This window comes from Anser anser (assembly GCF_964211835.1).
Source record: "Anser anser genome assembly, chromosome: 4".
Lineage (NCBI taxonomy): Eukaryota > Metazoa > Chordata > Aves > Anseriformes > Anatidae > Anser > Anser anser.
The window spans coordinates 43,488,154-43,511,887 of NC_139724.1; the positions used below are offsets into that span (position 1 = coordinate 43,488,154).

The 23,734-nt window shown below is 39.5% G+C and overlaps 1 protein-coding gene across 2 annotated transcripts in view; it reads right to left on the reverse strand.

The window, feature by feature from the left end:
• The window catches only part of FAT4 (FAT atypical cadherin 4), a 142,672-nt gene that overhangs the window by 69,190 nt on the left and 49,748 nt on the right, over window positions 1–23,734 (reverse strand). For both annotated transcript variants that reach the window (XM_083833687.1, XM_083833688.1), the window contains exon 2: window positions 653–784. In XM_083833687.1, coding sequence (XP_083689813.1) covers window positions 653–784 — 132 coding nt within the window. The remainder of the gene's footprint in view (window positions 1–652; window positions 785–23,734) is intronic.

Here is a 23,734-nt window from a genome sequence, read left to right on the forward strand (position 1 = left end):
TTAAGATATATACTGTTACAACTTTTGTTATGGTTGTGCACCTTTCCAAAATCCTGCTTTCTGTCTGTACATCAGACTGCTCCCAGAAAACAAAGGAAAGAAGAAGTTCTTATCATTCATACCATTCCTAGGTGTGTTTTAGTGCATCCCTACGTAGAAGCAAGATTCAGTACATCAATTAACAATCACAGAAGGAATAACCAAGCTAACACAAAAAAAAAAAAAAAGAAATAAAATTCTCCTGAGGGGGTTGAATTACGTTATTATTTGAATGCAAGAATTACTTGTTGCTGTTAAGTGTAACACTATATTTTAATGACAACACAAGCTTCTTTGCATGCTCATACTGACTTTTTAGGTCTTTCCCCAGTGTAAAGAAAATCAGTTCAAGTGAAAGAAACAATATGATTAACTTTCTCATAACTTACTTTCCAAAAGTAATGAATACATTAAATTATATTTGGATATACTCGCCTGACACATACAAGAAACTAAAATATCCCACACTAAGCTGACTGGCTGTTTAGTATCAGTAGCTCAGCAGGTTTTTGCTGGTTTCTTAACAGCTCCTTAGTTGCAGTGTCCTCAAAGAAATGCATTTCCAGAATTGCATTTTTAGTACAGTTCTTCAGATACGAAACCATGCTCCTACCTCATCAGCATCCATGGCTGTCAGCTGCATTATCTTAGAACCATCTCCTATATTCTCCTCTACAGTCAGATCAAGCATATCTGTGGGGAAAACTGGTGGGTTGTCATTGATATCCTGAAGCGTTATTTCCACCTATAAAGAGGAAGAATCAGAAAAAGTTGTGTGAGCACTGCAAGTTAGATGTTGATTAGACCTGAATGTTACAAATCACATAATTTTGAAAGAAATCAGGTAAATTGTGCCTAATCACATGAATTAGAACATTCCCAAATAACACTGACAACAGGAACAGCCCCTCTGGATATTAAAATTCCACATTGTTAGAAAATACTCATAGGAAAGCCTCTAACATAAATAAAGATAATTTGACTTGTTGATAGCGACTGATTTTAAATGGTCCTAGCCTAGTTTGTATTGGAAAAGATCCACTGATAGACTGTCATTGTAATCCCCAAAGTCGGCCCCTGGAGGATAGCTGCCAAGTCCCGGGGCAGGGGATCATTCAACCATTAAATGCTGCTTGACATAAAGATGAGGTGGTGTAAAATTCTCTCTGAAATGTTTATGTACTGGCATCTCTCAGTTCTGAGGGAGGAAAAAACACCCTTGTACTTTATATTAAAATATATATATATATATATGTTTTTCCCTCTCTCAAACCTCTCCTCTAATTGCAAACACAAATGTTACTTTAGGAGCAGCCACTAGCATCCACTCTCTTATGTACACCTAAACATACTGTTTTCATACGCTGTATGTGTATGCCTTCCCAAGTAGTAACAATGCTTTCTGAAAGATTGTGTTATTTATTCATAGTTTTTTCATAAGCAGGATTGTTGGATTCTCATAGCTCTGCTGATGGCAATTCAAAAAGCTGTAGAGCTTGATTTTCCTTGATTGCTGGGTATGACATGCAATATTCCAAATATTTTATTGGAATATTTGGCTTTTTTTTGGGGGGGGGGGGGGGAGGGGCTAGTATTGGACTCAAAATATTAAAGGGCCACCAAACTCTGAAGAACCTCTAAAGAGAAAATTGAGTAGCTGAAGGAAGCCAATTTGTCTCCCAATTGTTCATCAAGGAATAAAGAAAGGCAGACAGGGCCATGGCACAGGAAGGGTGGCAAAGACAAGGATGACTTAAAGAAGATACCTAGGTTGACAGGCCAAATATTATTTTGTACTTGCATGTAGTTGCCATGCCATTGTCCAAACCACAAGGTTTTCCTTGTACTTGGTTGAAAACATACAGGCCTGCTCTGGATGTGATCAATGCAGATATCCCTGGTGATATGGAGTGTATGATTTTTACTACTTCTAGTCATCTGCCATAGTTGTTTTCCCCATTCTGTTTTCAAGCAGACCAGTAATTGCCAAACCATGCTGACAATCACCGGGACGATCCCAAAAATAAGTGTTAGTGACAGAGGCTCGGTTGTCTGCAGAACAACCGAGTCAGCCAGGCTTGCTGGCAGCATCTCTCCCCGAGATCCCAGTGGCTGCAGCCCAAAGCCATCGATCCTCTGAGGGCTTCCCAAGCCAGGGATCTCACCTTGCTTCTCTGAGGCAGTTTCTAAAGAAGGTTTAGGCATACAGCCTGCCACAGCATTAAAGAGAACTGACACATCTTAAAAAAAAAGAGGATATATTAAATGAATATTAGAGAAATCTGCTGAAAGTGCAGACAAAACAACAGGCCTACATGCCTTAAATGGCCTTTTATAGGAGGCCATTATTTATTTACACCATATATAATTCTTTTCATCATTCACAAATGGTACTGTGCTTCATAGACTGAGAAAAATTAACCCAGACGTTTTATTGTGAAATTCACACCTGTGACAACAGAAGTACAAGAAGTGCTAACCAGAGCATCACAAACAACGATTCAAACAATCGAATAATCAGACACAAATTTTCAGAGAGTACTGATGGTTTTCATAGTGACTGCTGCACCAGGGTGACGATTAATCACTGAAAGGGGAGAAACACAGCAGAAGTGACAGATGAAGGATTTTGTCACCTGCCAAGGAGGTCCCCCCCCCGAACTGGCACAACAAACCACACTCCTTGGTGAAAGTATTGCATTCCACCAGGTACAGTTTCAAGCTAAAGCAGCTGCACAGCTCTGCAATTTATTTATTAATACCACTGTATGTCATGCACAACTACAATGTTACAGCTACTGGTGATATATCACCACCGGAACCCAATTTCACAATGAGAGATTGCTCTTTGTAAAAAACATACAAAAAATGTATGAGAACTTCTGGGGTTTGGGGTTAGGAGCTCTGCATTGCCTACAGCTTGCATAATGTAAAATAATAAGAATCCAAGGATACAGATGGCTAGGTATGGTTTGTGAGATAAATGAATTAATTATAAAGTCAGATTCTGGAGGACTGTAAGTAAAAAGTAAAAATGATTGATTTTATAGAAGTAGTTTTATCCCGGTAAATCACCTGGCAAGTAAACAAAGACACTATTTTATATTAAAGACATGCTTTAAATGTCAGAAACAAAAAATTCTCATATAAGGAGATAAATTTTTAGACAGAGACCACTATTTTTAAGAGGGCTTACACCACGATTGCTGCTTATTCACAGGGCTTTGATAATACATATTGCTTCATAATTCACTGTTGGCTAGGTCTCATCACCAACCCTGTGTAAAACTTCTTTTTTACTTCTTCCATGGCTTATCACTTCAGTTTACACGTGGCACTGGCAAAACTAAAGAATAAAATCCTAGGATGTGACCATTTACAGAAATTTCATGTAAATAATAGGTTTCTTAGAAAGACTTGAGAAAAATCTTCACAGTCTCCACAAGATAAAAGAGTGAATTGCTGCATTGTAGGCCCAAGGCCTTATTTAAGAAAGGTTAGGTCTAAAGCCTAATTTAAGGGTGCAAGATTAAAGGGCAGTCTTCCACTCAGGAGATCAGATATTAATTTCACTTTAAAATTATTTCAAAAATTCAGACCCCTGGTAGAAGCACACAGGACAACCATGACCACAAAGTCTTTCAGTGCCAGAGGACACTGGAAGGTTTCAGTACATCTTACCACATGTTTGCCAGGGAAGAATTAAAAAATCCAAAAAGCTTTAAACAAACACCCAAGCCATCTCTCTGTAGCCAAATGCCTCTATCTTTCTAGTCCCACATTACATTTGCATAAAGATACTAGCGTGCATCACTCTGACTCTTGAAATACATTTTTTGATTAATATCATATGCTACCAATTAATAACCGTGTGCAGTTATTAATCTACGACAGACTTAATCAAGGCAAGACAAGAAGGTCATCTGTACCATCTGTACTGCAGGCGTCATGTTCAGAAAGGTCTACAGAATGCATGCTGTGCTCTCATCTTGCACCCACGGCAGAACACCCTCCAGTGAGAACAGCCAAGTGCAAGAATAAATATCCACTTCAGAAGACCAAAGGCCTCAAACACTGAAATACGCCACAGGAAGAAAGACAGGGAGCTCAAGGGATTTGTCCAGCTCTTGGCCCCTGAAACAGGAAGGAAACGCGCTGTGAAAGACTGTAGGAAGTGACGTGCCCAGGCTACATGGAAAGTGATCAGCACCCCCCTCCTTCTCTCCTCCTCCAAATCTATCCAACACAGGGAATGTTTCTGCATGACCTCACACCCATAAATCAATGCCTCTGAGGACGCAAGCCAGGCACCAAACAGTCACCTGAGAGCAGCCCTTGGACTTCTCAAAGTAGTGTACTCTGGACAGTCTCTGACCAAACAACTCTTGCAACTTCCCATCCTTCTGACAAATCCTTCATTTCCATTTATACCTACAGTACATTTAGTATAGGAACCAAAGTTTCTTACTGTCTCAGATAAAATAAGGACTCAAATATAATAAAATACAGCAGCAGCAAAAGGAGTGAAGCCTGTTTGCTTGGACCTTTCAGCTCTCTAAATGGCTTCTCCTGTTGATGCAGGTTTTGCTCTTCTAAACAGCCTTTAATTTCTGCTGAAGCCATGGGATCACTGTGACTATTTAGTCGCAGTGACTTCTAAATCGTTCATGAATGTGATGGAAAACTGATGAATAGATTCAAAATATTGCCTTGCTTTATTTGTTTGGGGGGAAGTGGAAAAATCAGACAAGCTTTGTTCTATCCACATATATGTGTGTAAATCTCCAGAAAATTACTCTGCTTTTCTATAAATTCTAGTGTAATGCTTCCCCTCACACATTTAATGCATCTAGAGAAAAGCCTGAAAATTACAGCTTTCCCTCGGTTTATTTAGTAAAATAAATAGGTTGCTTATTTGCAAACTATTGCAAAGGTGCATTGTAAAATAAACATAATAATTTTATATATCAAATTCTATGCAAACTACCTTTGGGTTTTGTTTGTGTTTTAATCTAAAATGCAAAAACACAGACATAAAATAAACCACAGAGATTAGCAGAAGCAGTAAGTCCTTGCAACAGTGCAGTGCCCCTGCCACTATTACAGATGGCCAACCCATCCTCATCTGTGACATCCTGATTGCTGCAGCCTGCTGTCTCATTTTCAAAGCAGAGGAAGTATTAATTACCTTAATCTTGTTCGGATTCTTATTTGCTGCTCAAATTGGTGCTTTTGTGTCTTTTTTTCTAAATAAACAAATGCAGAACAAATTGTGCCTTGTGGGAGTGTGCAGCAGTAAGTTTTTGTCAGTACGAGATCAGGCAGCATTCACCTCAAATAGATTTTAATAAATTTACTTATTTAAACTTAGATATAAGAATAGTAAGAGTTGTTTTCTCCATTCAGACAAACCTCAGGTGTTAATACATGTAAAGAATCAAACAAGGACCTCAATTCATAAAACACACAGTGTTTAAGCATTTAAGGCATGAACTTGAACACAAGGAAGTAGTAGGAAACTCATTGATTTTGTTGTTTCAAAGGTGGTCTTTACTTTGAATAAAGTAGGTAACACACTCTTTGAATTAACTGAGGGTGTTTATGAAGAGTCTATGTGAATGAGACTACAAAGAGTGATAATGCAGTGTAGTCTTCACGCTTTGTGCACAGATCGAGAAATAATACTGGGCCCAAGAAGAAACTCAGTTATGATGGAAAACAACAAAAAATATTTTTTGTTAACCAAAATGACTGTCTGGGTGCTATAAATAGAGTTTGCATTTGAATAGTCTATTCTGACACTCAAAATAATGTGTTGAATTAAGAAACAGTTACTAGAAGACCAAGTTTAATTTCTTAGACCAAAAGACCCAATCCACTTCAAAAATACTAGTACCCCAGAGAATTACTACTGAACAGGCTAGACAAATTCCATACTCAACATAAAAAGCTTAATATTAGAGTTTTATTTTGGAACAAGAAATTATTCTAGTGACCAAACTTGCTGGGTTTATGAGCTACAAAGGTATGTAAAATAAAACATTGCACTGGAAGGCAACGTGCCAAATTCTATCTGGTTGTAACGCCTTCTATAAACCAATGGACTCATTTGGCCAGAATCTATCCCTCTGTTTTATTGCATGTATTAACATTTGTTTTCCTTTTATTTCAAGGTGAGTAGGGTTTATAGACAGAATTTTTTTTTTCTAAAGTTCTTCCATCTAATCAACAAAAATGAGGGAAAAAAGATGCCACAGAAAACTTGAATTAGCTCATGTGGCAGCAGCAAGTTTCACTGGTAGCCCAAAACCACGTGCAGTCGTTCCTGCTTGCAGCCACCCTGTCTGTGTTCCACGCTTCATCAGAGATCTCTCTAGAAGATGATCTAAGAAGAAAGGAAGTCCCAGATGTCTCACACGTCCAATACTCCTTCAAATGTTACAGCTATTTGATTAAAGATCAAACAGAGTGGAAAGGCAACAGCTTTTCTTTCAATTTATATATTGAGTCATTCTTTCCTTTGCTTGCTGCCCTGATATACACTGCATCTCTCGAGAGATACCATCTAATCTAACGGCAGTATTGGCACACACTGCCTGAAGGCTTGTGTTTATGCTTAAGCCATTATATGATCCTTCATATTAAAAAACATAAGGAGCTTGTTCTTCTTTGCTGGAGACTGTGGTAGTGCATTATCATAAATAATTTTAGCAGAACAAAAGTGAAAGGATTCTGTTCCCAATCTCCTGTCAAATATTCTAAATAATATTCTTCTAAATAATAAAAAAGATAAATTCAACTATTAATTTATCACATACATGCAGCTAACACAAGAACATGGCCAACACTAGTTATTTTTCTCCTGTCTCCATGACTTTAGCCCTGTTGTTCATCCAGCAAGCAATGGTTCACTAATCCTGAACAACACATGTATGTGTACATTCATTATTTTTTTTTATTGACATGAGTAATCTTATTGGCTAGTCACATCAGTGAAGTTAAGGCTGTACTAAGTGTTTGCAGGAGCAGTGCATTTGCTTCCTCCAAACTGTGAAGGCAAAGGAACGGATTAAGAATCAGAGTACTAGCAAGCAAAAATGGGTTTCCAGAGAGAAAAGGAGAAAGAGTAATTTTCTAAAAAAATTTCTAAAAAGCCCACAACCCAATGTTCCTGGGTAATCTCTAAAAAAAAAGGAAAAAAATGGCTCTAAGAATAATAAAAACCCATTGGCTGTAGTGAACCAGTATCCCAGCTTGCTCTAATTAAAGGTGACGGTGGATGAGTGGAGCTCTTACTAATACAGATGTTACATCCAGATAGGAATCACAGAGAGGTGGCACATAACTCACCTCTGCAGGAGCCACGCTAGAGCCTGCAGAGAGGGAAAATACTGGGAAACAGTAAGCCTGGGGGACAAAAATAAACATATTTTAAAGTTACTTGAATAACCACCGATACCAAAGCTCAGGAAGGTGGGAAACCTGAACCACAGACCCTGTATATTTACAATTTCCACAACAGGATGGAAAGCCTACTTCTAAAGAAATGCCCTGGGACAAGATGATAGCTTTTGCTTAGACAGAGGATGAATGAAGCATCTGAATATTCCATTTTCCAGAAGGCAAACAATCCCAGTACATGCTAGTACAATAAAAATCACATTAGGCTATTGTACTGCAGGCCAGCAAACCTGTTATATAGAAATACAAAGTTGTTAAGAATCCCACTATTAACGGTGGGAAGATTGTGGCTGGAAATAAATTAAAAGAAAAAAAAATCAAACTAAACAGGCAGTGCTGGAAAAAAGACAAGTTAAAACGTCCAGGGGGCGGCAGCAGCAACCACTTGATTTTTCAGTCTTGGGGTAGCATCTCTGAAAAAAAAAAAATTGGTGTACTGAATGTAATCTAAACTCCTCCTAGTAAATTTCAGGCAAAGTCCCTGATTTTAGGTGATGGTGACTCATGCAATAAATGGATGTGTCAAGCCATATACTTGGGATCTCCTCAGAAGGATACCAAGGCACAAGACTTAATTTAGATGTCAAAGCCCAAAGGTCCATTTTCAAAGAGTACCTTAAGGAAAGAGAGGATGTGAAAGCAGTCACAGGGTATGCGATCACCCATTCCAATCACCCCAATGCAGAGTGTGGAAATCAAACATGGACCCAGCAAAAGACAACATTTTGAGCCCATCTCTATCAGGATTTCCTCCTCCCTCACAAAATTAGGAGTTACTATTGATTACCAGCCTTGAAATCATTTGGAAACATAGGTCTCAACACATTTTATCAACATTTCATATTCTCCTTTAAATAAGTGTGCACATAAACATGATGAATAGGATTTATAAGCAATGCTGTAATTTCCCAGGTAATTTTAATCCATGGGCTGCAATTCCAGTATATTAACATTGCATAACTTTCCTGGAGGTGAAATCATACTGTAAAGTACAGTTTAGTAAGGCAATTTGAAGGTTTACAACTAACTCATTTTTATAAAGCGTCAATATCTTCTGAAAAACACTGGGAGATCAGAGTGCTTTCACAAACCCAATGATTTAACTGACACTGTTGGAAAAATTAGGCATAAATCTGCTTACATTATTATTTAAAGCTAAAAAAGTCACCTTCTTGTGATGTCCCTAACAAACACTAACCTTAATGCTGCAAAGAAAAGGTGCCATAATTCGTTTCTTCTCTCTCTCTCTTTTTTTTTCTTTTTTTTTTAAGGTGACCACTGGGAGTTGCTCTGCCTGGAGTCTTGATTAAATGTTTCACTGCATCCAGAACACTTCATCATGCGGCATAGCCAAAATCTATTACGGCTTGCAAGTGACTCATACTTTAGCTATGAGAAGACCATAATAAAGAACATTTTACATAAAAATGCCAAAAAGGTTGGTAATTTAATCTCGATTCTAAGTAGGTATGCAAGGTCTCCGACTCCAGCATGTGGCTGCCTATGCAGACAATAAGGCATTGTCTGGAAGCGCGTTACCTGCTGTGGTTACATCTACAAAGCCCAGATGGTACCACCGCTGAAAAGAAGTGGCTCATTCTTGTGAGAGAGCTGCAAATACTGCCTTCAGCAGACATGCAGTATGACTGCAGCCCAGAAAGCCAGCCACATCCTGGACTGCATCAACAGAGGTGAGGCCAGCAGGGCAAGGGAGGTGACCGTCCCCCTCTGCTCTGCCCTCGTGAGGCCCCACTTGGAGTCCTGCACACAGCTCTGGGGCTCACAGCACAAGGAGGACGTGGAGCTGTTGGAGTGGGTCTAGAGGAGGCCACAAGGATGATCAGAGGGCACCTCTCCTATGAAGACAGGCTGAGAAAGCTGGGGATGTTCAGCCTGGAGAAGTGAAGGCTCCGGGGTGACCTCATTGTGGCCTTCCAGTACCTAGAGGGGGCTTACAAAAAAGATGGAGAGCGACTTTTTACTCAGGTAGTTAATGATAGTACAAGGGGGAATGGTTTTAAACTTAACGAGGGGAGAGTTAGATTAGATGTTAGGAGCAAGTTCTTCACTCAGAGGGTGGTGAGGCAGAGGCACAGGTTGCCCAGAGAAGCTGTGGATGCCCCATCCCTGGAGGTGTTCAAAGCCAGGCTGCATGGGGCCCTGGGCAACCTGGTCTGGTGGGAGGTGTCCCTGCCCATGGCAGGGGAGTTGGAACTGGGTGACCTTCAAGGTCCCTTCCACCCTGACCATTCTGTAATTTATCTGTTCATGCTAGGGGTCTGCCGGTACCTGGTCAGGGCATTCATTAAAACCAGAGACATGGGAAACTGCGTTATTAGCCCATGAGTAAACATATGTGGCTGATAAATTGTATCCCTCCACATGTTCACGGAAACAGATGAATAAACACTAAGGCAGTATACAGAAATTAACTTCAGAAACTATTATTTGTAGCACTTAATCCTAGCGTGCATACCATAAATCACTGAGGACGAGACAAATGGTATTCTGATACCCCAGTTAATGAAATAAACACTGGATCCAGGCACTCGTCCCAGTCACTCAGCGACAACACTGGCTTCCTACTCAGAAACTGCAAACAAAGATGCATTCTGTGCTGCCCAAACTTAGTGCCTCAACCTCAACCAAGCCACTCGTGTTTGGATACCCTGCCAGGTCAGTCCAGGCAAAGATTTGTCATGATGTGTTAAGCAGCCCAAGGCACAGGGAAAGAAAGTTATATACTCAAATCTAAGCATCACTGCAGCTTTACTTTGGAAAGGGCAAGTAAAGCAAACAGTTAAGGCTATGATTCAATTATTTATTGCTTGGGCGTGCTGTATGCACGCAACCATGACTGATGTTATTCCTCAAGCAAAAGCTACTACTCCCATCAACCTTGTGCCACACGACATCCTCAGCAGTCAGTGGGCCACGACAGACCCGTGGGAACGGCCACGAGCGAGGACAGGACACGAGTGCCTCCACTCCCCTCCCCAGAATGCCTCGCCGAGTACAGGGGGGTCACACGGAAGAGCAGGGCTTTGGGGGCTGACTCTGCTGTCTGAAAAGCTGGAACAGAAAAAATGTTTTGCTAAAGGCAAAGCAAGCTGTGTTGCCGTTCCCGCTCCCCCTGAAATCAATATTGTTTAAGTAATTGTTTAAGTGCTGCATAATTTACTGCTCTCCAAAAAGAGGCACAGTCTTGCATGTAGCAGAGGGAATTAAGACTGGGCTAAAGAATGCAATACTCAAACCTTGGCTAATTTCAGAAAGCAACAGCACGCTGATTTTAAAACACACATCAAAACACACATAATTGTATACATGGAAAATCGAAATAATCCAACTTCACAATAAATGAGAGATAAACATCAAAGTGGTACAAGGAATAAAAACGATAAGGAATGCCACAAGCAGCCATGTTTTTTTCCCCCTTCACCACCAAGGCCGTAATGAAATACAGGTTATTTTGTCAGTACTGCTAAATGAGTAACATGTGTAACTCAATTAATATTCCTATAGTTTAAAAAAAAAAAAAATTGATTGTTCAAAAAACATTTTTTTGAACATTTCAATAGGATTAGCAAATACACTAGGACCCCTGGGTCTGCCCAGAAATGGCAAGATGCTGGGACAACAGATAGCTGGGCTGGCACTGAGGACCATAAGCACGAGTGTATGTATGTATGTATATGCAGACACCATATATATCTGTTGAACTGAGAGTCCTGGCGTGCACAGGGCACAGCTTGCAATCTGCTCACCATGGGAAGGCCCAGCCCTGGGGAGCATCACAGGGGTTTTCACCTCAGGGACTGCTACCTGTGTAAGAAAGAGCAGTTGGCTACAAAGTATGTTGAGAGGTGCGACTGCTCTGGGGCACGGTGCATGGGGAGGAGGGCAGTGAGGGCAGAGCCACTCCATCCCTCCGAGCATAGAGGCAGGGGAGAAGCTCCTGCACCCATCCTTTCACTGTCTACCCACCGGTGCTGGGACGCACACACATATGTGGTCCCATGTCATTTCCCCAGGTAAAACTGGTGATTTTCTCGTAAAGACATTAATTCTTTTGCATCTAGCACTGCCTCTGGTTACAAAACCCATTCCAAATACCTGCCAAACCAATACAAACACTTGGCAAACACTTTCTAGTGAGCTTTTTTTTTTTTTCTTAAATTCTCAAAACATTATACATTTGGGAACCATTTAGTTTATAACTTTGCATTTAATTAAATGAGGTCTACTGCCATTTAATAATAAATGGATTGAATTGGTAAGAACATTTCAGTCCATGCCAGAAAAAAAAAAAAAAAGAAAAAAAAAACAAACCAACAACATAAAGATAGAAAAAGCAAGCATTAGCAATTCAAGGATGGGAATGTCACACCTCTAAATTAAACAAATCACCTAATTAAACTTACAGGTGTGACATTTGATAATAATGAGACACATTCAATCATTAGGACAATAGGATAAATCCACCCCATCACTGAAGGTTGCCGAAACAGTAGAAGAAAAGCTCCCTACCAAGGGCAATGGTAGAAAAAGCATTGCTGTAGTCACTTAAGAAACCACAGTTTGATGGTGGGATATTTTTTTTTCTGAGAGTGCAAAGGAATTAAAGCTATAGGACTGAATGCTGACTGATGTCATGCAGAGTTACCAGAGTTTAATAGTGACACTTTTCAGAGAAGAAACACTACAGAAGTCTAAATAGATTTTGGTAAATAAAATACAAGTCTGAAGTGCTACTTGGTGGCTTCACATTCAGAAGAACAGGGCCGTTTTTCAGAAAGGCCTAAAAGCTTTTCAACCACAACATCAAGAGGCTGCTAATAAGCAACTGCAGGGCTAGAGACTCCAAATACTTTCACGTTCTCCACGTAGATACACTCTACAAGTTTCAGGGAAATGCTCTCCTCACCTCACTCCTTGTTTGCAGACTGCAGTTTTCTGAAGCAGCTCAGCATCTGCTCCCACTGTGCCTGGGACGTTCCCTCGCCACGGCCATGGGCCGCTTGTGGCCGGGAAGGCATCGTTATGTGGCCGCAGATGAACCTTCTCCCTGTGGCTGCCCTCAGCAGATCCAGCTGACCATCAAGGGACGACTGTGTGGTCTCCCCTGCCAGCAGGGCAAGTTCCCAGGTGCTCAGAGGATCCCAAAGAAGGCTGTTTGGATGGGACGAGAAAACTGCACCTCCTTGCTTGACCCTGCAAGTCGGTATGTCCCTGCCTTTCCTCTCTTCTGCAGGGCTGCAACAGCCACTGCTGGTCTTCTCAAACAAACATACATCACATACAAATGCATCCTTAATCTCAGATCACCTGTCCATGTGAATCGGACTCTTAAGGGACACTTCTGACTTAAACTCAATTAAAACTTGGGCATTATTAAAAAGAAAAAAAGCAGACAGTTATTTCGCTTACATTTATGGTACTATTTGTTCTCTGGAACATTTTGGGGGCAAACTCTCGTCCTGGGAAGGCTAAAACAGATTCATCTTAGATTCATCCAGCTTCATCCCTAGTCTCAAGGAAATTTGCCAAGGAGAGAGACAAGGCATCAGCCTAATCAGATTAGGAGAAGTTTAGAAACATGTGTTTTTTATTTGTGGGACCAAGACAACCGTCTCCAACCATCTGTGATGGGGAGCTTTACAACAGCTATGACAGCAAGTAAACCAGAGCTGTTCGACTCTTCCAAAATGGGAACACATGCACTCAACCAGGGTCCCCTGGCTGCTTTCAGTGTGGTGCAACAGGGCCATGTCCCGAGTCACCATAAACAACGTGAGCATCACTCCACCATGCGGTCAGGCAGCTGAGCACTGGTTGGAAAGGTCCCCTTCTCCTCCCATACGAAACAACAGGTCCGTGAACACTGTCATCTTGGGAAAAGGACATCAAAATGCAAATCCACAGGATAAGTGCTCATGAAGGTAAGCCCTTGGACTCCACTGCCATTCCTTGCCCCTTGCCCCCTGGAGGTCTGCCAGGCTCATCAAGGGCTTGCAAATGATGAAAAAGGCTAACCCCTGGGGCTGCAGATTTGGGGAAACTATCTTTGCAGCAGTATGTCCTTGTTTCCAAATCTTTGTTTCCAAATCTGCACCTTAAAAGCATACAGTTAGGCTGTTTTCCCTGGCTGACCTCATCAGAATTGAATGAAACAGCCAGGAACTTCAATCTTTTGGACACATCAGCCCTCCTTATTCACTTTTCTCCCATATATCAGTATATTTGTTTAAACAGCTGTATCTTCATGCAAATCTTGTCCCAGTTATCTTCTTGGTCAATCATGACCTCTATTTCTAAGTCCTTGCTAACAGCAAACCACTGCAGCACATATTAGATGTACTGGGACAACAAATAAAAGAAAAAAAAAGCAAAGTCCTGTATGCCTCAGCTTTGTTTTTCTGCACAATAACATTCAACTCATCTACATTATCTCTCCTTAAGAATTTGCTGGTTTTAGTGATGAGGTTTTGTGATAAGAGCCTTCCTGAAGCTGAATAAAGACAACTGTTTTGGATCTTTAGCAAACTGTGAAGATTCAAGTTTATGTAATTGCACATTCTGATCTCCAGAATTGTTCAAAACAGCTTAATGACAGATTTTTGTCCCGACAATGCAGAAGGTGGCTGAAACTCACTATATTTTTTTTTTCAGGTCAATTACGAATTTTATTTCCTATTCTGATCTTTTGAATTTTCTTACTCACTTTTGAGTTCAGATTTGATATGGAAAAAATTAGAAAACCAATCATTAAGAACCAGTTTCAGTATCCCTGGAAATACACATATATAAGCTTACACGCTGAAGAAAAATAAAGCAAAAGAAAACAGGCATTCACAGAAATAGCTGGAAAAGTGTGTTTGTGTGTGATTCTTACAGTCACCTCAATAAAGAATACGAAGTGTTTTGTGCAAGCATAAATTCAGAGATTTGACTTTTATTGGTTTCTGTAGGTCTGCTACATCTTTCCTTATAGGTAGAAACTACTTTAACCTATGAAGTTACACTCTGTGGCCTCCAGAGTCAATATTGGGAATGTTTAATAGTCCACATCCTATACCAATATTCAAGTGCTATATTACAGCTTTCTCTCCCAGTACCAATAAGTTTGCACCTCTTATTGACTTCAACACGTTCAAAGGTGACAACTTACAGAAAGAGAAACTGTAGGCATATGTATATACAACACAAGAATAGAATGAACTTATTCAACAGTTTTTGTGGTTAATTCCCCTCTCAAAGGGTTGATTGACATGTATTTCTGTTTTCTAGCTTCAGCGTAGCACAATTCTGTGCTGTTTGGGTGGAGATGACAGGTTGCGTGTGGAGATGACAGGTTGAAGTTACGTGCTGCCCTGCAGCCCTCCTGTGGGACACTCCATGAGTAACCTGGGGATGCTGCACAACCACTTGCTCCCAAAGGATGTTACAAGAACGTGCTTTTATTGTGGCACAGTTCTAAGCAAGCCCTGATTACTGAGTCAGAAATATCATCAGCACTTAACAATTATGCATCAAACACAGCTGCTAGGAGGGCTAGTCAGGCTACTCCAGACAAAGAATGACCAAATCAAAGCCTCCCTTCAATCAAGTCAAAACTAACTTTGAAGTTTGATAATCTTAGTATGCTTTAAAGGAGAAAAACATAAATAAAGAAATATACTGGTATTTCTGCATATCTTAATTTTAGTGTGGCAGGAAGCAGAAATACCACAAAAGAACTGTTCTCATGGTATTTGCAGCACAAGTCAAACCAAAGAGGCTTTTCTTGCTCAGGTTCCAGTCGGATGTCCCAACTACAGCAACTCAACTATTCCTTGCATTATAGCACTCTGGTTTTTCAATTGTTATCTTGACTGTGCCAAATCTTTGATCCTCTGAAAGTTCCCCACCACTGGTCATTACTACAAGCCTCCAGGTTTTTAACACAATGTATGGGAAGAATTTTAGTGGTACTGAGAAACAGCAGTTCCCTTCTTAGGACACAACAGATCCTCCAATATATTCAGAAAAAAAAGTCAGAATGGATGTTCAAGTATAACTATGGTATATGGTATATTTAAGCACCCTTATGAATACATGACTAAAAAAATATAATTCTGTGAAAGATTTAACCTAAGCTCAATTTATTTGTGTTTATCCTTTGTTTTGTTTTGCCATTACTGACAATAAATGTCATGTCTTTAATAAGCTGTTTATGCTGTGGTATACTATCAGTTTTTAAAAATGCATTCATTTTAGTTTTTTCTAAGTGAACTTGTAGGTTAAACTGCAACAGCATCAGTCTTGGTGGTTTCTAACTGAATAAAGAAGTTCTGCGCTCTGGATGTACAAACTTGCCCACTATCCATGTGGAACAGATTAGAGAATGATCATTCATTGTACTTCTACAATTGGAGCATTTCAATAGTTTTACAAACAATAAGAAAAAAAAGTATTTTGAGAACAAAAAATGGAATGACTTACAGTTAAATGACTGCCTTATATTAAAGGGTAGGAGAACAGAGAGAATGTGACCAAAATTAATAAATGAAACCAAAGAAAGTCATACATTGACTCTTAGTAGGAAAATTACAATGAACCTGGGCATCGTGAAGAGGTCTAACAAATAACGCTGCATTACTCCCCCTTTTTGCATTCTTTCCCCATCACCAAAAATCCCAAGTCCCAGCCCAGCTTAATTTGTATGACATTGCTTATTTTTTCTCAGCATAATGTAGAAGAATGCCAGAGCTAAACTTTTATGTGAAAATCACTTTCCAGCTACAAATGTAATAACCCTTAAAAATTTCTGAGAAAGTCATCAATCAGTGGAGAGAAAGAAAACAAGGCAAGCAAAGAGTTCTGAATAATTAAACGATGGCAGTGACTCAAAGCCTCGGCTAGCTTACACAGTTAATGGTGACAACAGCATAATTACCAGTGTAACTTCATAATGAACATTTGCTGAGAGGGAAACTGGGAAAGCATCATGCCTCAAAGACATCCTAGTGTGTTTTATAGGGATTTATTTCTCTTCCTACAAGCAAATACATGGGAGGTAGAGACGGGGATACTCTGTTTTAAAATATTCTATAGCTAAAAATATAAATATATAATTAGGAACATACTGCTTGAAAAACAATATTAGCATTCATAAATGGTTAACATCAATTTTTGAGTTTATCAATAGCCATCTACCACAGACTTTCAGCAGATTTCTCAAACATGATTAAAGGCATCTGTAACAGTAAGATTATTATTGTAGTATTTGTCTTGCAGGAAGAAAACATTAGGAACAGAGAAATAAGGTGATATGATCAGTATTATGCAGTTTATGGCAGATCTGGCTGCTGGCCTAAGCCCTAATCATTCTTCATTTTCACAGTCAGAATGTGACATTATCCAAAAGCTGTATGGACACTGACCACAAACAGAGGAAGGAAGCCTCTCGCAAGAAGTCTGTCCTGTTCTAAGCTGCCCCAAAAGCATGCGTGTAATGCAGCCATTCCTCCTGTGGTGCCCGTGACTGAGTTACAGCCCAGAGAAGCAGAAGCTCCTTTGCAGTTGCCACCAGGGCAGTGGGTAACAAGGTGGGCATGGCTGCAGGATGCTCCTCACCATGCAGGTGGCACTGCCCTGGTGAGGCGCACCCAGGGAGCGGGGCTGGCTCAGGATGCACTCTTCCTGGAGTATAAAATTTATTGCAAACTTCTCAGTCTCCTGTTTGGGAAAAAGAAATCACTATGTGTATGAAATGTACTTTCTTCTTAACTCCTATAACGAGCTCTTATGAAGAATTTCGCAGGCCAAATCCCATTTCACCATTGCTAACACAAGCCAGCTCCATTAGCCCTCCACATAACAATCTGCATTCACATAGGGAGAAAAATGCAACAATGACTGATTAGAAGTCTCCAGGATTTTTTTTTTTATTGTGAAATAAAATTATACACCATGCTTCATTCCAGACATGGGCACAGGAATTAATTAGTGTAACTCAAAGGCCAGATGTTGTGGCCATTAGTGTCAGTGCAAACATTGCTATTGAAGATGAATGAAAATAGAAGACCATAGCAGGGGATGGAAACAGCCCAACGAGGATGAAGTTAACTGGCTAAAGCAGCTCCTGATAAGGCTCCGGAAAGAGCTAAAGATGCAATGCCACTCTAAGTATAATATTTCATTTTTCTTTTCTTACTCCATTTTTACTGCACTCTAACCAGAACTGATATAGCTGACTGCGTTCTGACAGTAGTAGCACCTCCTGTAGTGTAGTTATTGTATTTATGACTGAAGGTCAGTTCTATTCTGATTGATAGTTTAAGATCCTAAATAAAATGAAGAAAAAGCATGATTTTTCTCAGGACTTTAATGCTTAACAGAATGGATGTGTCAAATCAGTTGCAGCCCTGAAAATAGTAATACAGAAAATACTTCAAAGGATGGTGAGCTGAACTGTATCCCTATTTTGGATTCTTAAGGTATACCACTGAAAAAAAGACATGCCACAAATTTAAAAAAAAAAAAGGTTTGCCATCAGCAGAAAGATGAGAAAATAATCATTATTCTTTAATAAGCACTCAATAACTAGATCTGTAAAACTACCATGGAAATGTACTGCCACATGCTCAAAGTTTATTCATTGCCTATTGCTACACTGATGACCATCACAGTGAAATAAGCTTATAGGTCTTCCACTCCTCAAGTATACATAAAACTGAACAGACAGCATTTTGTCATGATTTTCTATTCATAGGGAAAAATATTATTCTACTTGTATATGTAATATCTGTATATTAAACTTATGTGCCATTTATTAAACAAATATGTATCATACAGGCATGCACAACCTCTAATAGACTAAACGTTTTGCAGAGCTTCTCCATTATTTGTTCAGTTCTTATGTGGTCAAATGTCATTTGAAGTCAATGTTAATAAGTCAAGGCAAGAACTCACTGAGAACTGGCTCAGTTAATCCACTAGCAAAGCTATTTGTACTTTCCTGAACAACATCCAGCATCTTAACAAATCCTACCACCAAGCGAATAACAGTTGGCTTAAACCAGTATACCCCTACTCATAACGGATCTGAATCATTCTATTTTATAGCTATCATTAAAAACAGATACCACTACTTCTACCCATTGCAACTGCATTATGGAAGAAAAACAAAGTGGAGAAGATAATTAATGTTTTTGAAAATTCCTTCTGAATTCAGCATTAAGTGCATTACAACCACTGGTGTATAACATGACCTGTGTTGCAAGCCTAGCTATCAAAAACAGATGAATTAAGGCCTGAAGCATTTGAATGAAATAAACTCTTCAATAAGCAAAGGAAAAAGCAGAGCATCTGTTGCCTTTCATTTTTTCTTGGATATCTAACTGACATTTAAACCCATAAATCCTGAATTATAGATATCAAAAATAATAAAAGCCTTGAAATCAGTAGAAGGATTAGTCCTGTGTAGCAAGATGTAATTTGAAATTTTAACTTATACAGTCAGTGTTGGATTTGCTTTCTTCAAAAAAAAAATCAAATAAATTCAAAGCCTAAAAGACAAGTTATATGATATTGAATTAAAATGCATTTGATTTTTATTTCAAGTTATTGAATAATAAATTCAGAAGAAAAAGTGTATCCAGCAACTATTTCACAATCTGCTAATACTGGAAAAGTCTCATTTTTGTTGCTTATCACAGACTTCTGAGCAACTTTAGATGTTGTCTTAAAATAGTAGAAAAACAAGCAAAATCAGACAGCAGAATTTTATTTCAGTTTGGCTTTTAATAATCAAACTGCATCTTATCTTAGATACTCCAGGAGAGTTCTGACAAAAATCATCATGTTTGTGAACTCACCACATCTTGGACAACCTTTTAGCATAATTTTGTCTGCTGCTTATCTCAGATATCGTGAACATTCCTAAATTTGACTGAGTCACCAGTATTTCTACTTGAGATAGGATAGGGTCAGTTGCAGTCCTTAGGAGAGGTACAGTAATTTGCTCAAACCTAATGGGCACGATGAAAATCCAAAATTGTAAATATCTCTGCAAATATAGTGTGGCAAAAGTTAAGTATATGCCCAGCTGGGGAAAAACTGTGCCTCATCCCCACTATATTATAGTTATATTCGTAACTGTTAATGTCTTTATCTTCCAGGTCAATTTGACTTAAAATAACTTGCCCTGGGGATTTTTCAATAGCTACAGATAACGGAGCTAAGAAATGCTGCTCTCTTCCTGAAGTACTGTAGAAATATGAACATCTATTACATTTGCTAGCATGCAGTAAATGCTAGCTGACTGTTAAGCAGGCAAGAAATGGAAGGCTTTGAAACTGGAATACATGTGGTAAATTTGCCATATGTAGTCTGATCTTGATCCCTCTCATCATTAGCTTTGGGATAGGCTTAATGTGCAATTGACTAGAAACTCATTAGAATGAGACTTAATGATGGAGAAATTAAAAATAGCCAGGAAATTATTTTCTGCAACAGAAGCAAATACTTAAAAGTTGTTTTCATGTATCTGCTGAGGGTGGTGCTTTTAACATCAAAAATGCATTTGTGTTGCCATCTAGGCTTAAAAATATTAAACATAATGCACATTTCTCAACTTCAGATACATTATCTTGCTTTGTGGCTTCTAGCTGCTTATTCTCAGAGGTTTCAGCATATTATCCAAATGCCTTTTCAAAGGCATCAGTGTTTGATGGTGAGATGACTTACCAAAACAACACACAAACACATTTCCCACTACATAATAAAGTACTCTGTGCTCAAATTCAATGAAAAGGTATCCAAAATTAAGTTTTATGAGGAACAAAACATTTCCATCGTATTTCTTTCCCCTGCCCCAAGCCACATCTCACAAGATTCCTAATCAGACTAACCCCATCCTCTGGCTATCAAGGTGGGCTGTGATTCACTCTAAGGAAAAATAGCCTTTATGTTGCATGAATCAATGACATGCCTTGCTGTGTGCCATTTGCTGATTTTTTTTTTTCTCAAAATAAGAAGACATTTCTTAAAGTGATTACTTAATGGATTGCTGATATATTCAGAACATCTTTGTGATGTCTATTACTTCTGCATTTATTCTTTTTTTTTTTTTTTTTTCAAACATCTCTCTTACATAGGCATCACCAAATGGCAAACAACAGCTTTCTTGCTTCTGGAAGTCCAGTATTTCATGAATGCTCTCCAACTAGGCTTGGTAACTCCCCAGTGTCATACATTATGCCCATCTGCAAAACGCAGCCAGTATTCATAGCGTGTGTCAGGGAGAAAGTTACAGATTATGCATAAAGTAATTCAGGCCAAAGGAATAACAGTAAAAAGAAATGAAGAGAAAATGTTTGTAGCAATGCTAACTGATGACTGGATTCATGTTTTCAGTTACCCCAAAACAAACCCAGAGAGACTCCAGCAAAGTGAATGCCTTTCTTTTCTCATGTTGTGCAGACTCATGTACTTGCTAAATGCTGCTGAATTAATTAAAGCGAGCCTACAACACAGGACAGTTAAAAGGGTTAACTGAAACCTGTTTGTGCATAAATCCAAACCCCTCAAATCTGTCAAAGCTAATGAGAAGGGCAAGAAGAATCACTGCAGCTCTCCTGTCTACCCTGCCAGAACCAACTGCCTGCCTCATGTCAATACATGCTATAGAGAATACCTTCCCTTCTCCTAGCTATGGTATTTGTATTTCACAGTCTTGCTTTTTCTAATGCAACAGCGAGGACTTCATTTAACAATGCAGTCTACCACCATTTCTATGATCTTTGCTAAATGACATCCTTTAGGCCACAGCAGAACTCCAAACTTGTTAACTGCTTTGCACAGAAATATGCACAGAAGAGCAATGAACATCCCAATTGGGGCCCAGCCCGCAAATAGGCAATACAACCTCGTGCTCACATTCAAAAGCTGGGCAGAGAGGCTGGGCAACTTCATCCAGCCATACCCTTCTGTTTGCTAGCAAACAGTCACGGGTATTCATTTCAAAACAATGAATCCATGGAAAAAGTTCTCACAGTAAGGAAAGAATGTGCTAACTTGAGAAATTACAGCTAAGTGGTGCAGTCTTGTTCCCTACGAAGCTCAGTCCTCTTAGGGCCCTTTCTGTCAGTCAGGCCCGAGGCCTCCATTTCCAGGAGGCGGCTTTAAGAAAGCCATTTGTTCCTCTGGGGGTCGCTTCAGCTGCGCACCTCTGAGCAAACACAAGATATCCACTACCATACACTGCAGATTTACCCGAGCCGACTGCACGTGGACGTCGCCTTGCCTCTTGGCCTTTCCAGCTGCCAGGAAAAGCCAGCTGACATGGAGGCTGCTCCAGCTCAGAGAGCAGGCAGCAGGCAGACAGTACATGAACAATTTTCCACCATTTGGGTCACAAGAATGTAACCCTCTGACCTCCTGCATCTTTAGTCTACTGAGGAGTTGGCAAGCACCCTCAGATAACAACGCTCATGTAGGCAGCTGCACTTTTCACAATATGTTTGTAAGAAATGAAGGCTTGGCTCAGAAGTTGTGTTACTCTAATCTCCTATGTTGATGATCAAGAAATTTCAGAACCAGAAAAATATCCCCACTCATACCATATTTAAACTTGCTTAAACTCTCTGCTGAAAGAGTTTGGTACTCTTCTCTGGCATTTCCTACTGACAGCCAGGCTGAGAAATGTGGTTTCCACAGGAGGTTTTCATGACAAGTTACTGTTCTGCCAGCTTCCTCCACCGCTCAAAATGAGATGCCACTCGCTGATACATTGGGGTGACAATCCAATTTTAATCACACAAATGTTCAGTGTCGTGAATTTTCCAGCCTATTTTATATACTGAAAATGGCAAAGTGAATTGAATTGAGAAGAACCAGCCACCTACGACACGTATGAACACGTATCTACTTCACACTTAGAGCCACGATGTAAGGCAGCTTCTGCTTCATCCAGCGAGAGTTCAAATTCCCTAGGAATTAAATCTGGACTATTAATTATCCTTCTTTTTCACACTACCACCTCTCCCATCTCCTATGACAGCCATCTCCTCATGCACAACATGAACACAAGTCAATTAACAAGATACACCAGCTTCTTGCAGCCTATAGTCAATGTAGCCAGCCTCTCCAATTTGAGCCAGCGCTACACGTCCCAAATTTAACAGCTGCCTTTCTAGAGCCCATGGTACCGTAAAGATTCAGGACTGGAATCTGGACAGTTAAAAGCCAAACTCCACGGGAAAAGCTGCATGTTTAGTCAAGATTTTTCCATCTGCACAGAGAAATACTCCGTGCTACTTTTGTTTGTTTGTTTTCTCTTGGGGAAGGAAACTTTAGCTTTCTCCTCCAATTTATGAAGACGACTTCCTGGGAAGGGCTATGGCAAAAGGTTTTTGTAAATTAAAAGCTGCTTAATACCCCTGTAATTGGCATACGTGCACTTGGGTTATTTATTAGAGAAAAAAATTTAGCTACTGTAGCTAACTTTGAAAGAAGGATACATGCAGGACCTAGAAACAAGTCATGCAGAAAAACATCTGGTCATAATTAGTTAAATGAGGTAATAAACACTGAAAAGTATAGCTAAATGTGGCCTCTTCTGCTCTCTCCATTTCAGGGAAAATTTGTAGAAAAAAAGGAAAACGTGCATCTACTGAGTTAATGAGAAACTGCTGAATCTTGGATGCCTTGGGTGAGACTGAAAAAAAAATACCCGAAGAACCATATTTTGCGCAAACAATATATAAATGAAACTAAACAAGAAGTGAATCTGGCTTACGAACAGTCATAATAAGTCTCAAAGTCTGTCGAATTACTGCTGGATAAATGTGGAAAAGATTAGGAGCAAATCTATCTCGCTACCTAATCATCACCAAAATAGCCGCATTTGCAGACAAGAGAGCACATAGCAACCTAAACTATTAGAGTTACATGGAAGCTGACATTATAGAGAGGCAAACAAGAAAAAGTTTTGTAAACTGTTTGCTTTCTTGAGATGAATTTAAACCAATAAATACTTGGAATATGCTTTTGTTTAATAGCTTATGCTTTAAGCAATTCACATAGTGTCCACCCACCCACTTCAGTAATTTGTGTAATATCAGGAGTACGTGCTTTGTTAAGCATTATGAAGTAAATTCATAGTAATCACAATAGGTTTTATGAATTCAGAACAATGACTTTCTGTCCTTACTTATTTTGGGGAGTTGAATACCCAATGAAATTAACA